At 40.4% G+C, this 17,150-nt stretch overlaps 1 protein-coding gene across 2 annotated transcripts in view; it reads right to left on the bottom strand.

Annotated features, from left to right (window-relative positions):
* LOC128704689 (protein wntless-like) overlaps window positions 1-17,150 on the bottom strand; it is an 88,153-nt gene that overhangs the window by 33,313 nt on the left and 37,690 nt on the right. The window contains exons 8-9 of one of the 2 annotated variants that reach the window (XM_070079594.1): window positions 10,351-10,428; window positions 7,206-7,331 (exon numbers count right to left, since the gene is read on the bottom strand). In XM_070079594.1, the coding sequence (XP_069935695.1) occupies window positions 10,381-10,428 (48 nt within the window). In that variant the 3' untranslated portion in view covers window positions 7,206-7,331; window positions 10,351-10,380. Of the gene's footprint in view, window positions 1-7,205; window positions 7,332-10,350; window positions 10,429-17,150 lie in introns of those variants that run through there. The other variant, XM_053799837.2, reaches the window with a different exon arrangement.

Raw genomic sequence — 17,150 nt, 5'->3', positions numbered from 1 at the left:
TGGGCCTGATACACAGTAAACAGTGTCATGAATAACTCCTTACTTAGATATCGAAAAGCTATTCTTAGGTTTGCCAGGCGTCCATATGCTTCAACAGTTATTTTGTTGATGTGAGTCTTAGGGAATATGCTTGGTATGATACCAAAACACTGTTCTCCTTGAGTGAGGTTTACTTATACAGCAGGTGAGGTTCTGGGCTACTGTAGGGACCTTCTTATACAGCAGATGAGGTTTTGGGATACTGTAGGGCCCAGCTTATACAGCAGTTTAAGTTCTGGGTTACTTTAGGGACCTCCTTATACAGCAGGTTAAGTTCCAGGCTACTGTAGGGCCCTGCTTATACAGCAGGTTAGGTTCTGGGCTACGGTAGGTCCCACTTGTGCAGCAGGTACCGGGCTACTGTAGGGCCCCACTTATAGAGCAGGTCAGGTTCTAGGTTAATGTAGGGACCCACTTATATAGTAGTTTAGGTTCTGGGCTACTGTAGGCACCTGCTTATACAGCAGGTTAGGTTCCCGGCTATTGCTGTAAAGCAAAAATATCTGTAAAGCGAAAATTGCTGTAAAGTGAATCATAGCTTTTTTCACTTTCAAATGAATATAAAATTCTGATGAAATGTTTACGCTATCATATATTAACTCTTAAACTGTCCATACATAGATCTACATTTTCCCTGCCAGTGCTCCGAATTTTTTTTTTTTTTTTCATCAAGTCGGCCGTCTCCCACCGAGGCAGGGTGACCCAAAAAAGAAAGAAAATCCCCAAAAAGAAAATACTTTCATCATCATTCAACACTTTCACCACACTCACACATTATCACTGTTTTTGCAGAGGTGCTCAGAATACAACAGTCTAGAAGCATACACATATAAAGATACACAACATATCCCTCCAAACTGCCAATATCCCAAACCCCTCCTTTAAAGTGCAGGCATTGTACTTCCCATTTCCAGGACTCAAGTCCTACTATATGAAAATAACCGGTTTCCCTGAATCCCTTCACTAAATATTACCCTGCTCACACTCCAACAGATCGTCAGGTCCCAAGTACCATTCGTCTCCATTCACTCCTATCTAACACGCTCACGCACGCTTGCTGGAAGTCCAAGCCCCTTACCCACAAAACCTCCTTTACCCCCTCTCTCCAACCCTTTCGAGGACGACCCCTACCCCGCCTTCCTTCCCTTATAGATTTATATGCTTTCCATGTCATTCTACTTTGATCCATTCTCTCTAAATGACCAAACCACCTCAACAACCCCTCTTCTGCCCTCTGACTAATACTTTTATTAACTCCACACCTTCTCCTAATTTCCACACTCCGAATTTTCTGCATAATATTTACACCACACATTGCCCTTAAACAGGACATCTCCACTGCCTCCAACCGTCTCCTCGCTGCTGCATTTACCACCCAAGCTTCACACCCATATAAGAGTGTTGGTACTACTATACTTTCATACATTCCCTTCTTTGCCTCCATAGATAACGTTTTTTGACTCCACATATACCTCAACGCACCACTCACCTTTTTTCCCTCATCAATTCTATGATTAACCTCATCCTTCATAAATCCATCCGCCGACACGTCAACTCCCAAGTATCTGAAAACATTCACTTCTTCCATACTCCTCCTCCCCAATTTGATATCCAATTTTTCTTTATCTAAATCATTTGACACCCTCATCACCTTACTCTTTTCTATGTTCACTTTCAACTTTCTGCCTTTACACACATTCCCAAACTCATCCACTAACCTTTGCAATTTTTCTTTAGAATCTCCCATAAGCACAGTATCATCAGCAAAAAGTAACTGTGTCAATTCCCATTTTGAATTTGATTCCCCATAATTTAATCCCACCCCTCTCCCAAACACCCTAGCATTTACTTCCTTAACAACCCCATCTATAAATATATTAAACAACCATGGTGACATTACACATCCCTGTCTAAGACCTACTTTTACCGGGAAATAGTCTCCCTCTCTTCTACACACCCTAACCTGAGCCTCACTATCTTCATAAAAACTCTTTACAGCATTTAATAACTTACCACCTATTCCATATACTTGCAACATCTGCCACATTGCTCCTCTATCCACTCTATCATATGCCTTTTCTAAATCCATAAATGCAATAAAAACTTCCCTACCTTTATCTAAATACTGTTCACATATATGCTTCAATGTAAACACCTGATCTACACATACCCTACCCACTCTGAAACCTCCTTGCTCATCCGCAATCCTACATTCTGTCTTACCTCTAATTCTTTCAATTATAACCCTACCGTACACTTTTCCTGGTATACTCAGTAAGCTTATTCCTCTATAATTTTTACAGTCTCTTTTGTCCCCTTTCCCTTTATATAAAGGGACTATACATGCTCTCCGCCAATCCCTAGGTACCTTCCCCTCTTTCATACATTTATTGAACAAAAGTACCAACCACTCCAACACTATATCCCCCCCTGCTTTTAACATTTCTGTCATGATCCCATCAGTACCAGCTGCTTTACCCCCTTTCATTTTACGTAATGCCTCACGTACCTCCCCCACACTTACATTCTGCTCTTGTTCACTCCTAAAAGATGGTATACCTCCCTGACCAGTGCATGAAATTACTGCCTCTGTTTCTTCCTTAACATTTAAAAGTTCCTCAAAATATTCTCGCCATCTACCTAATACCTCCATCTCCCCATCTACTAACTCCCCTACTCTGTTTTTAACTGACAAATCCATATTTTCCCTTGGCTTTCTTAACTTGTTTAACTCACTCCAAAATTTTTTCTTATTTTCATTAAAATTTCTTGACAGTGCCTCTCCCACTCTATCATCTGCTCTCCTTTTGCACTCTCTCACCACTCTCTTTACCTTTCTTTTACTCTCCATATATTCTGCTCTTCTTATAACACTTCTGCTTTGTAAAAACCTCTCATAAGCTACCTTTTTCTCTTTTATCACACCCTTTACTTCATCATTCCACCAATCACTCCTCTTTCCTCCTGCACCCACCCTCCTATAACCACAAACTTCTGCCCCACATTCTAATACTGCATTTTTAAAACTATTCCAACCCTCTTCAACCCCCCCATTACTCATCTTTGCACTATCCCACCTTTCTGCCAATAGTCGCTTATATCTCACCCGAACTTCCTCCTCCCTTAGTTTATACACTTTCACCTCCCTCTTACTTGTTGTTGCCACCTTCCTCTTTTCCCATCTACCTCTTACTCTAACTGTAGCTACAACTAAATAATGATCCGATATATCAGTTGCCCCTCTATAAACATGTACATCCTGGAGCCTACCCATCAACCTTTTATCCACCAATACATAATCTAATAAACTACTTTCATTACGTGCTACATCATACCTTGTATATTTATTTATCCTCTTTTTCATAAAATATGTATTACTTATTACCAAATTTCTTTCTACACATAGCTCAATTAAAGGCTCCCCATTTACATTTACCCCTGGCACCCCAAATTTACCTACTACTCCCTCCATAACATTTTTACCCACTTTAGCATTGAAATCCCCAACCACCATTACTCTCACACTTGATTCAAAACTCCCCACGCATTCACTCAACATTTCCCAAAATCTCTCTCTCTCCTCTACACTTCTCTCTTCTCCAGGTGCATACACGCTTATTATAACCCACTTTTCACATCCAATCTTTATTTACTCCACATAATCCTTGAATTAATACATTTATAGTCCCTCTTTTCCTGCCATAGCTTATCCTTCAACATTATTGCTACTCCTTCTTTAGCTCTAACTCTATTTGAAACCCCTGACCTAATCCCATTTATTCCTCTCCACTGAAACTCTCCCACCCCCTTCAGCTTTGTTTCACTTAAAGCCAGGACATCCAGCTTCTTCTCATTCATAACATCCACAATCATCTCTTTCTTATCATCTGCACAACATCCACGCACATTCAGACTTCCCACTTTGACAATTTTCTTCTTATTCTTTTTAGTAATCTTTACAGGAAAAGGGGTTACTAGCCAATTGTTCCCGGCATTTTAGTTGACTTTTACAACACGCATGGCTTACGGAGGAAAGATTCTTATTCCACTTCCCCATGGATATAAAAGGAAAATTAATAAGACCAAGAACTATTAAGATAAAATCAAAGAAAACTCAGATGAGTGTGTATGAATAAATGTGTATATGTATGTGTAGTGTGACCTAAGTGTAAGTAGAAGTAGCAAGACATGCCTGTAATCTTGCATATTTATGAGACAGACAAAAGACATCAGCAATCCTACCATCATGTAAAACAATCACAGGCTTTTGTTTTACACTCACTTGGCAGGACGGTAGTACCTCCCTGGGTGGTTTTTATTAAAGAGGGCAATTTTCTGTGTGTAATAAGAGCCCCAAAAAATTTTAAGGGCCAGTACTTACCGAGATATAAGAACGCAAAGGTGGCACTGGATGCTCACCAGACGGCAACATCGAGTCCTGCCGCTCACAAAAATGTTGCCGATATACCTTTTTTCTCGTTTTTATTTTAATTTATATAATTTTTATGTTCTGATAATTACAATTTATAGTAGTTCTTGTGATTTCATAGCCAATCTGACACTAATATTAGATACTGAAATAGTACTCAAATAGTCACAAACACACTGCCAGGTGAACATTTTCACCTGCCTTGGTCACATATTATTGTCTAGAATATATACAAAGTAATTATAGGTCTCAGCAATGTTTTAGACATGCTGGAGTATGTATGAAACTCCTTGAAGTATTATATTAAGACGAGTGTCAGTAAACTGATGACAGTGATGCAGTGGAGTGACAACTGATAATCGTGCACTGCTCCAGGAAACCCTGGCATTATTTGTTTTCACTGTTACACACAAACATGCATGTCTGTCAGTCTATCTATCTGTCTGTCTGTCTGCCTGTGTATCTGTCTTTCTGTCTGCCTGTGTGTGTCTGTCTTTCCATCTGCTTATCTTTGTCTCAGAGAGTGGCTCGTAAACTAACAGGTATTACACATGATGCAGAGTCGTCCTGATCAAGTGAAAATGCATAATACTTGCCAATCATGCTTATTATGCCTTATATCTAAAAGCACTGTTAGCACTTTCCCAGAATTTTTGGATTACCCTAAGTAATTTACACTATGTATAATAACTCTACTTATGTGTACCTGTGAGAGAGAGACAGCCAAATTCAGTCAGCTGGCCAGACTGCTGAATACATATTACAAGTTCCAGAATCGTTTCTTTACTTAAGGCATAGGTTATAGGACATTCTGGCAGGATGACACTGCCAGTGGTATAAAAAATGAAAGGGTGTTGCACAAATGTTGCAGAAGGGTTATCGAGGTTTTTGAAATTTCCTCGATCACTTGTGGCCATAGCCACCTCAAAGCCACTAAACTTTAGGTCAACTTCATTTTGATCTTAAAAGGGGAGTGTTAATACAACATGACATCAGTGAATCCCTGGCATTTGCCACTATTTGATCTAACTGGTGTTCAGTTGAATTGGTACTCCCACAAGGTACTAAGTGGTCCCTGATATTTTTAACCCTTAAGATAAGATAAGATAAGATTTCGTTAGGATTTTTAACCCCGGAGGGTTAGCCACCCAGGATACCCCAAGAAAGTCAGTGCGTCATCGAGGACTGTCTAACTTATTTCCATTGGGGTCCTTAATCTTGTCCCCCAGGATGCGACCCACACCAGTCGACTAACACCCAGGATGTGACCCACACCAGTCGACTAACACCCAGGATGCGACCCACACCAGTCGACTAACACCCATGTGTATAATTAAACGGTCCAAACAGATCGACGTTCAAATTCGTAGTGCTACAAAAGTAGATCTACTTTTTTTTACATATTTTCAAATATAAAAAAAAATGTAGATAAAAGTTTTTTTTACACGTTTTCAAATGTAAAACAAAAAAGAAGATCTACATTTTTTTACATACTTCCAGATGTTGAAAAAACGTATATATACGTTTGGACCATTTAAAGGTTAATACTGCACACACCGGGTGTTAAGTCCCATTCTATGCTGACCAGGCATCTCAGGCCAATCATGCCAAATTTAGAAGCAGGAAAAATAAAACGTTGATCTACGTTTGGAGCACTAGCGGTACTTACGTAGATCTACATTTGGACAGTTTAAGGGTTAAGGGTTAAGTAAGCAATACAGCTAGGTCTAAACAATGCATATGCAATACACACATTACTTTAAAATATTTTCATCCCTAGCTTATAATGAGTGATGAATATAATGATTGTAGGAAGTCTGAATAAATGAAGAATGTGTATAATTGAAACCACTGCATTAGCAAAATGCTGTAAAGCAAAGCTCTCTAAAACGGTGCCCTCCTGTTTATCCCCTTATACAGTGGACCCCCGGCTTACGATATTATTTCATTCCAGAAGTATGCTCAGGTGCCATTACTGAATGAATTTGTTCCCATAAGGAATATTGTGAATTAGATTAGTCCATTTCAGACCCCCAAACAAAAACGTACAAATGCACTTACATAAATGCACTTACATAATTGGTCGCATTGGGAGCTGATCGTAAAGCGGGGGTCCACTGTAGTTTAAAAAAAATTTCTTCCCTTTTCCACATCAGCAATCTATCACCAAGGCAACGTGACCAAAAAAGGAAACACATTGACCATCATTCATACAGCAGCTGTCCTCCCAGACAAACAGAGACATCACAATTTAGACAGCTCTTCAGAACACAACATAAAAGGTTATGTACATAAATAATAACATAACTAAGGAATACTATGTGGTATACATAATATTAGCAAAGACTTAACTTTGATACATTATACAGGGGAACCCTGGTGTTTGAACTTAACTGGTTCCAAGATGGTGTTTGAATGTCCAAAACAGTATTTTCCAAGCTTTATCAGCCTCACACACTGGAGGTTGAACTGACTCTTCCAAAAGTCTCAGAGTCAGGTCAATGTCAGAGGTTACTTCAAAGCACTTTTGAAACAGGGCTTTCCTGTAAAGTTTCATATTACTGAATTGTAAACAAGTCAGTGCATTTGGACACTAGTAAAACATTCAAAGACCTGGCCAGTCTTTTCTGAACAAAATTGTTCGGACTCCAGTTCATTCGAGATCTGGTACATCTGAACACTGAGGTTCCACCGTACACAACTCATTACAAAATATGATCAGCTAGAATTAACTTACACGTTTGATGATAAAATCAGCTGCACTCAGAGCAAAACAGATCCAAGTGATAATCAGAACTACCACTTCCTGACAGCTTCTTTCTTCTTCATAAGCTGGTCCTTTCTTTGCAATAGTCACCAGTGCCTGAAGTATGTAGCATGAAGGAATAAAGAACAAAACTGTGGGATAAAACTTATGTAAACTCAAGCACTCACAAACTCAGATTAAGTCATAACAAACAACTGTCAATGAATAAATAAAAGGATGGATGAGAGGCTCAAACCGTGGTAACAAAACTGACACGTTCATCACTCTACCGCTTAAGCTACCAGTAACAGAAGCAGTAGAGGAATGGACCTGTCAATTTTGGGACCATAGTTGGAACCTCTCACCCGTCCTTTGGTTTATCCATTAGATGCTCATCTTTAAATGTTATCAGACACTCAGTATAAACTTGCTATCTTCCCTAGTCAGGCCACAATACTAAATCATCCTCCTGCCATAATGTAAAAAAAACTGTGACTTCTTATTTAGGTACTAAGCATCTTACTATCATTAGCTCACTTTATATCTTAGAATTCTAGATTACAATATTTGCAGTTTTCACACAGGCCTACACAAAAGACCACTTTGACAACGGACATAAATACCCAGGTGTAACTTAATTAAGTACATAAGAATGGAGGAACACTACAGCAGGCTTACTGGCCCATACAAGGCAGGTTCTTCTCAAACACACCCATTCCCAACCATGCATCTGTCCAGCCCTTCCCCAAAGCTACCCAATTAGATGCAATAAAAAGAACAGGCTATTACTAAGTGTAGACAAAAAAAACTTTACATTTTGTGTTTTTCGGGTCAGCCGGTCTTGGTGGGAGACAACCAGTGAGAGAAAAAAGGCAACATATGGGATGGGGGGAGCTGATCTATATGTCAGGGAAAGTGCTGATCTCTATAACAGAGTTTCTTTTTTATATAGAGTTATAAAACACCACAAATGAAATAGATGAAGTATTGGTATTAGGATCTGAGAACTAAACCAAGTTAATATTGTTAAATGCAAGCTACCAGTTACACCTTATCTATGGCTGAAGGACCAGCCACTCAAAATTCAGTACTATCTGGAAAATCTCTCGGCTTCAGCCCCAATTATCTCATTGCTCGGAGATTGGAATTTAAGACATATGTAGACAGAACAATGTTGCAAATATTGTAATAGCAATAATAATCCCTGAAGGCAGAACAGATGAACATTCCCACGCAATGAAACTATTGAATACGCAGACAACCCGCACATAGGAGAAGCTTACGATGATGCTTTGGTCCGACTTGGACCATTTACAAAGTTACACTAACACAAAAGAGTGAGAGAGCCAGTACATATAGGTAAAGGGAGACAAGGACAGAACCAAGAGAGGACGACAAATTAGTAGTAGTGGTAAGGCTGGCAGTGGAAGTAGAAAGTAGGGAGTAGTTTTAGTGGCACAAGAATTAGGAAGGGGAGGGAAGGGTGAAGGGGGGTAAAAGTAATAGTAGCAATAGTACTAGAAATGGAGTGGTGGTCATAGTGGTAGTAGTAGAAGTCAGGTCAGTCTAAGGACAAGATAAAGGAGCACTGCAGGAGAGCTAAGAGCCCACAAGGAGTAGGACCAAAAGCACACAAGGATGGGGGTAGAACTCAGTAATATATTTGTCTTAAGTCATCATGAAGTGTAAATGACAAGACTAAAAAAAATACCCTTGGCATTATATTCACAAATCACGATCATCTGGCACAAAATATAACCACGTCTAAGACAGTAAATTCAGATCATAATCAAATTGAAGTTCAGATCTATATATACATGGGTCTTGACCAACAAAATAAAAACAGTCATGAGGGTGTTTTCACCAAATTCATTATTTATTGGGATGAAATAAGTCATGGCCTTGATGAAACACCCTGGACCCAAACCAGTGTCTAAAAAGAATTCACTCAGGGGCACTAGAAGCATAATCAAGGCAAATACCACTAAAGAAAGTGAGAGATACACTGTTTACAGGTGAAGACAAAGAATCACAGAAGTTCTCAAGTGTGTTAGACTATCTGAAGTGTGAAAGGAAGTAGTGGCTAGAGATACACAGGATCTTCAACTCAAGCTGAATAAATTAATTATCCAGAGTTCCAGGAGAGAAAGCTAAAAGCAATTGATGAATTGAAATATAAAATACTTCTTTTCACATGCCAAGTCCATGGCAAATGCCACATCAAGCACTGACCTCTTGCTCCAAGATGGAACTTACACTGATGTCAGCAAAAAAATGAGTGAAATACTAAAATTTCAATATGATTATGTTCAGCGAGCTATTTCTCAGACTAAATGTTGACAATCTGAACAAATTCTTCATGAACAAGTTCAACTCAAATTCTTGTCAACGTTTACAAAACTTCGGACAAAACCCTAACCCTACTTTATGAATAAATTATTCAGAAAAGCAACAGGTTGATAAACAAGACACTTGTGCAACATTTGGGTATCTTTATTCTGGAAACATTTCACCATACAATGGTTTCTCCATCTTGGAATCTTGATCCGGGGAATTCTTCAGTGTTTGCCTAATCTATAGGTACGACCTACTTCCATTAGTGGGTTTTTACACTGGTGACTCCACCTCATCTATCAGCAGTATATGAGATCCATCTCTGTGAATATGCTGTATTTTTATCAAGACTGATAGACTGCACACATTGACTCCAGGTTGAGTGACTGATTACCTCAAACTCCTCATCTTCCACCGTTCTCTGCACTAGACTGAAGAAGCCACTGGATGGTGAAACATTTCCTGAATAAAGATACCAAAATGTTGCACATGTGTCTTGTTTATTAACCTCACTTTACTTTGGAAAACCCTTAAACAACAATCTCTTGCACTCTGTTAAAGACCCAGACTCATGGAACTCCATGTTCATCAAGTAACTCCCTATTACATACCTTCAATATTCACTAGAGAGACTATACATAGGGGTCATCCCACAGTCATTAAAAACAACAGATATAGCTCCACTCCAAAGAGGTGGCAGCAAAGCAATAGCAAAGAATTATAGACTGACAGAACTAATGTCCCACATTATAAATATCTTTAAAAGTTTTAAGCAACAAGATTGCTAACCACGTGGACTCACAACAATTTCACATCCCAGGGCAGCATGAGTTTAGAATGGGTTGCTCCTGTCTCTCACAACTACATGGTCTTGGATGCACTGGAAAACAAATAAAATGCAGATGTAGTATACACAAACTTTGCAAAAACCTTTGACAAGTGCGATTATGGTGTAATAGTGCACAAAATACATGCAAAAGGAGTAACTGAAAAAGTGGGCAGATAACTTTTTAATTTTCTAACAAAAATAACACAAAGAGTAACAGACAATAAAGTTAAGAGTCTGCCACAGAGAACAGCTCTGATCCCCCATGGCACAGTACCCTCCCCCCATACTTTTTCTTATCCTCATATCTGATAAAGACAGTGATATCAATCAAAGCATCATATCATCTTTGAAGATGATACTAAAAGTTGCATTAGTGATATCCACCGAGGACACAGCAAACCTCCAAGTGGATATAAACTAAGTTTTCCAGTGGGTAGGAGAAAATAATATGATGTTGAATGAGGACAAATCTGAGTACTCCACTGTAAAAAAAAATTGAGGAAATATAAGCTAGAACAGAGTATAAATCCACACAATAGAGTGGAAAACTAGCATGAAGGACGTAGGAGTGATAATGTCGGAGGATCTCACTTTAAAGAATCATAACCATGAAGAAAATGATAGGAGGGATAACAAGAACCTTCAAAACAAGGGATGTCAAGACAATGATGACCCTCTTTAAGTTACTTGTGTTCTCATGTTATGACAGGTGAAACTGCAGAATATACATAGAACCTTCACTGTATGTATAATTTCAGTCAATCATCTAAAATACTGAATACTGGTAAAGTTCAAAGCTACTTGACCTGTATGCCTTGCAATGAAGACAAGATACATTATAATTTACTCTTGAAAAAATGCTACATAGACTGATCACAAAGATGCCAACAGAACTCTCTCTCTCTATGAAAGCAAGAGGCACAACAGACAGTGGAAGAACCTCCAACGACAAGCAGGGGTGTCCCATAGCTCGATTGCTAATACACTCAGCTCACACACTGAAGTCTGGGGATCACTTCCCTGGTATGGCAAGAAACATTAGGACATGTTTCCACAAGACACCTGGTGTCCATGTTCACCCATCAATATAATGGGTACCTGGGTATTAGTTGACTGGTGTGGGTTGCATCCTGGGACAGAACTCACCTAATTTACCCAAAATGCTCAGCATAACAAGCGGGCTGTATATGTAGTAATATGTTACTGATGTCAGTTAGGCCTGTATACCTTGTACATGTAGAAATAAAATTATTATTATTATTATTATTCTTTCAACAAACTGGCCGCATCCCACCAAGGCAGGGAGGCCCAAAAAGAAAAACGAAAGTTTCTCTTTTTAAATTTAGTAATTTATACGGGAGAAGAGGTTACTAGCCCCATGCTCCCGGCATTTTAGTCGCCTCTTACAACACGCATGGCTTACGGAGGAAGAATTCTGTTCCACTTCCCCATGGAGAATTATTATTATTATGAGTGTACTGAGAGAAAACACAGTAAGTGTAAGGGGCCCAAGACTTCAGCAGCCTCCCATCATATATAAAGGGGATTACCAATAGACCCCTAGCTATCTTTCAGATAGGACTGGATAAGTTCCTAGAGTCAATTTCTGATCATATGGGTTATGGTTGATACATTGGACTGCATGTGGCCAGCAATAACAGCCTGGTTAATTAGACCTTCATTCACCAGTAGGCCTAGTCTGGAACTGGGCCATGGGGGTGTTAACCCTTAAGAACAACCTTCACCTTCAATATGATCAAGAATAATGCACAACCGTACTTATTTACCACAATGGTCGTCCCCACTAAGGTAGGGTGATAAATATCAGAGAAAACACATTCACTGTCATTTATTTAATATCAGTCATGCCAGAAGCATACTGACATCACAGCTCAGATGCCCTTCTGAGCTGCAATATCCCCACTCCTCCTTCAGAGTGCAGGCACTGTACTTCACACCTCCAGGACTCAAGTCTAGCTAACCAGTTTCCCCGAATCCTGAGAGTGCTCACACTCTAACAGCACAACAAGTCCAAAAGACATCTTGCTTCCATATTTTCGTCATCATTACCTTCAGAAAAATAATCTCTACCATTTCAAAGAATTTTTTAAAATTCCTATATCGTCAGCAGTTTTAATTCTGGGGATCCTGACAGAGACAGTGTTCACAAACAGTGCGACACGGTGTTACTGGTCACGATGTTACTGTAACAGTCCTGGTCACATTGTTACTGTAACAGTCCTGGGCACAATGTTACTGTAACAGTCCTGGTCACAATGTTACTGTAACAGTCCTGGTCACAATGTTACTGTAACAGTCCTGGTCACAATGTTACTGTAACAGTCCTGGTCACAATGTTACTGTAACAGTCCTGGTCACAATGTTACTGTAACAGTCCTGGTCACAATGTTACTGTAACAGTCCTGGTCACAATGTTACTGTAACAGTCCTGGGCACAATGTTACTGTAACAGTCCTGGTCACAATGTTACTGTAACAGTCCTGGGCACAATGTTACTGTAACAGTCCTCGGCACAATGTTACTGTAACAGTCCTGGGCACAATGTTACTGTAACAGTCCTGGTCACAATGTTACTGTAACAGTCCTGGTCACAATGTTACTGTAACAGTCCTGGGCACAATGTTACTGTAACAGTCCTCGGCACAATGTTACTGTAACAGTCCTGGGCACAATGTTACTGTAACAGCCCTGGGCACAATGTTACTGTAACAGTCCTGGGCACAATGCTACTGTAACAGTCCTGGGCACAATGTTACTGTAACAGTCCTGGGCACAATGTTACTGTAACAGTCCTGGTCACAATGTTACTGTAACAGTCCTGGGCACAATGTTACTGTAACAGTCCTGGTCACAATGTTACTGTAACAGTCCTGGTCACAATGTTACTGTAACAGTCCTGGGCACAATGTTACTGTAACAGTCCTGGGCACAATGTTACTGTAACAGTCCTGGGCACAATGTTACTGTAACAGTCCTGGGAACAATGTTACTGTAACAGTCCTGGGCACAATGTTACTGTAACAGTCCTGGGCACAATGTTACTGTAACAGTCCTGGGCACAATGTTACTGTAACAGTCCTGGTCACATTGTTACTGTAACAGTCCTGGGCACAATGTTACTGTAACAGTCCTGGTCACATTGTTACTGTAACAGTCCTGGGCACAATGTTACTGTAGCAGTCCTGGTCACATTGTTACTGTAACAGTCCTGGTCACATTGTTACTGTAACAGTCCTGGGCACAATGTTACTGTAACAGTTCTGGTCACAATGTTACTGTAACAGTCCTGGTCACAATGTTACTGTAACAGTCCTGGTCACATTGTTACTGTAACAGTCCTAGTCACATTGTTACTGTAACAGTCCTGGTCACATTGTTACTGTAACAGTCCTGGGCACATTGTTACTGTAACAGTCCTGGTCACATTGTTACTGTAACAGTCCTGGGCACAATGTTACTGTAACAGTCCTGGGCACAATGTTACTGTAACAGTCCTGGTCACAATGTTACTGTAACAGTCCTGGGCACAATGTTACTGTAACAGTCATGGGCACGATGTTACTGTAACAGTCCTGGTCACAATGTTACTGTAACAGTCCGGGTCACAATGTTACTGTAACAGTCCTGGGCACAATGTTACTGTAACAGTCCTGGGAACAATGTTACTGTAACAGTCCTGGTCACAATGTTACTGTAACAGTCCTGGGCACAATGTTACTGTAACAGTCCTTGGCACAATGTTACTGTAACAGTCCTGGGCACAATGTTACTGTAACAGTCCTGGTCACAATGTTACTGTAACAGTCCTGGTCACAATGTTACTGTAACAGTCCTGGTCACAATGTTACTGTAACAGTCCTGGTCACAATGTTACTGTAACAGTCCTGGTCACAATGTTACTGTAACAGTCCTGGTCACAATGTTACTGTAACAGTCCTGGTCACAATGTTACTGTAACAGTCCTGGTCACAATGTTACTGTAACAGTCCTGGTCACAATGTTACTGTAACAGTCCTGGTCACAATGTTACTGTAACAGTCCTGGGCACAATGTTACTGTAACAGTCCTGGGAACAATGTTACTGTAACATTCCTGGTCACAATGTTACTGTAACAGTCCTGGTCACAATGTTACTGTAACAGTCCTGGTCACAATGTTACTGTAACAGTCCTGGACACAATGTTACTGTAACAGTCCTGGTCACAATGTTACTGTAACAGTCCAGGTCACAATGTTACTGTAACAGTCCTGGGCACAATGTTACTGTAACAGTCCTGGGCACGATGTTACTGTAACAGTCCTGGTCACAATGTTACTGTAACAGTCCAGGTCACAATGTTACTGTAACAGTCCTGGGCACAATGTTACTGTAACAGTCCTGGGAACAATGTTACTGTAACAGTCCTGGTCACAATGTTACTGTAACAGTCCTGGGCACAATGTTACTGTAACAGTCCTTGGCACAATGTTACTGTAACAGTCCTGGGCACAATGTTACTGTAACAGTCCTGGTCACAATGTTACTGTAACAGTCCTGGTCACAATGTTACTGTAACAGTCCTGGTCACAATGTTACTGTAACAGTCCTGGGCACAATGTTACTGTAACAGTCATGGGCACAATGTTACTGTAACAGTCCTGGGCACAATGTTACTGTAACAGTCCTGGGCACAATGTTACTGTAACAGTCCTGGTCACAATGTTACTGTAACGGTTCAGATCACAATGTTACTGTAACAGTCATGGGCACAATGTTACTATAACAGTCCTGGTCACATTGTTACTGTAACAGTCCTGGGCATAATGTTACTGTAACAGTCCTGGGCACAATGTTACTGTAACAGTCCTGGTCACAATGTTACTGTAACGGTTCAGATCACAATGTTACTGTAACAGTCATGGGCACAATGTTACTATAACAGTCCTGGTCACATTGTTACTGTAACAGTCCTGGGCATAATGTTACTGTAACAGTCCTGGGCACAATGTTACTGTAACAGTCCTGGTCACATTGTTACTGTAACAGTCCTGGTCACAATGTTACTATAACAGTCCTGGTCACATTGTTACTGTAACACTCCTGGGCATAATGTTACTGTAACAGTCCTGGGCACAATGTTACTGTAACAGTCCTGGTCACAATGTTACTGTAACGGTTCAGATCACAATGTTACTGTAACAGTCTTGGTCACAATGTTACTGTAACAGTCCTGGTCACAATGTTACTGTAACGGTTCAGATCACAATGTTACTGTAACAGTCTTGGTCACAATGTTACTGTAACAGTCCTCGGCACAATGTTACTGTAACAGTCCTGGTCACAATGTTACTGTAACAGTCCAGGGCACAATGTTACTGTAACAGTCCTGGTCACATTGTTACTGCAACAGTCCTGGGCACAATGTTACTGTAACAGTCCTGGGCACAATGTTACTGTAACAGTCCTGGGCACAATGCTACTGTAACAGTCCTGGGCACAATGTTACTGTAACAGTCCTGGGCACAATGTTACTGTAACAGTCCTGGGCACAATGTTACTGTAACAGTCCTGGGCACAATGTTACTGTAACAGTCCTGGGCACAATGTTACTGTAACAGTCCTGGTCACAATGTTACTGTAACAGCCCTGGGCATAATGTTACTGTAACAGTCCTGGGCACAATGTTACTGTAACAGTCCTGGTCACAATGTTACTGTAACAGTCCTGGGCACAATGTTACTGTAACAGTCCTGGGCACAATGTTACTGTAACAGTCCTGGTCACATTGTTACTGTAACAGTCCTGGGCACAATGTTACTGTAACAGTCATGGGCACAATGTTACTATAACAGTCCTGGTCACATTGTTACTGTAACAGTCCTGGGCATAATGTTACTGTAACAGTCCTGGGCACAATGTTACTGTAACAGTCCTGGTCACATTGTTACTGTAACAGTCCTGATCACAATGTTACTGTAACAGTCCTGGTCACATTGTTACTGTAACAGTCCTGGGCACAATGTTACTGTAACAGTCCTGGTCACATTGTTACTGTAACAGTCCTGGGCACAATGTTACTGTAACAGTCCTGGTCACAATGTTACTGTAACAGTCCTGGTCACAATGTTACTGTAACAGTCCTGGGCACAATGTTACTGTAACAGTCCTGGTCACAATGTTACTGTAAGTCCTGGACACATTGTTACTGTAACAGTCCTGGTCACAATGTTACTGTAACAGTCCTGGGCACAATGTTACTGTAACAGTTCTGGTCACAATGTTACTGTAACAGTCCTGGACACAATGTTACTGTAACAGTCCTGGTCACAATGTTACTGTAACAGTCCTGGGCACAATGTTACTGTAACAGTCCGGGTCACAATGTTACTGTAACAGTCCTGGGCACAATGTTACTGTAACAGTCCTGGGCACAATGTTACTGTAACAGTCCTGGTCACAATGTTACTGTAACGGTTCAGATCACAATGCTACTGTAACAGTCTTGGTCACAATGTTACTGTAACAGTCCTCAGCACAATGTTACTGTAACAGTCCTGGTCACAATGTTACTGTAACAGTCCTGGGCACAATGTTACTGTAACAGTCCTGGTCACAATGTTACTGTAACGGTTCAGATCACAATGTTACTGTAACAGTCTTGGTCACAATGTTACTGTAACAGTCCTTGGCACAATGTTACTGTAACAGTCCTGGTCACAATGTTACTGTAACAGTCTGGGTCACACTGTTACTGTAACGGTTCAGATCACAA

Source organism: Cherax quadricarinatus, chromosome 100 (genome assembly GCF_038502225.1).
Source record: "Cherax quadricarinatus isolate ZL_2023a chromosome 100, ASM3850222v1, whole genome shotgun sequence".
NCBI lineage: Eukaryota > Metazoa > Arthropoda > Malacostraca > Decapoda > Parastacidae > Cherax > Cherax quadricarinatus.
The sequence above is the reverse complement of the archived record's forward strand: the minus strand, read 5'-3'. Positions and strand labels throughout refer to the sequence as shown.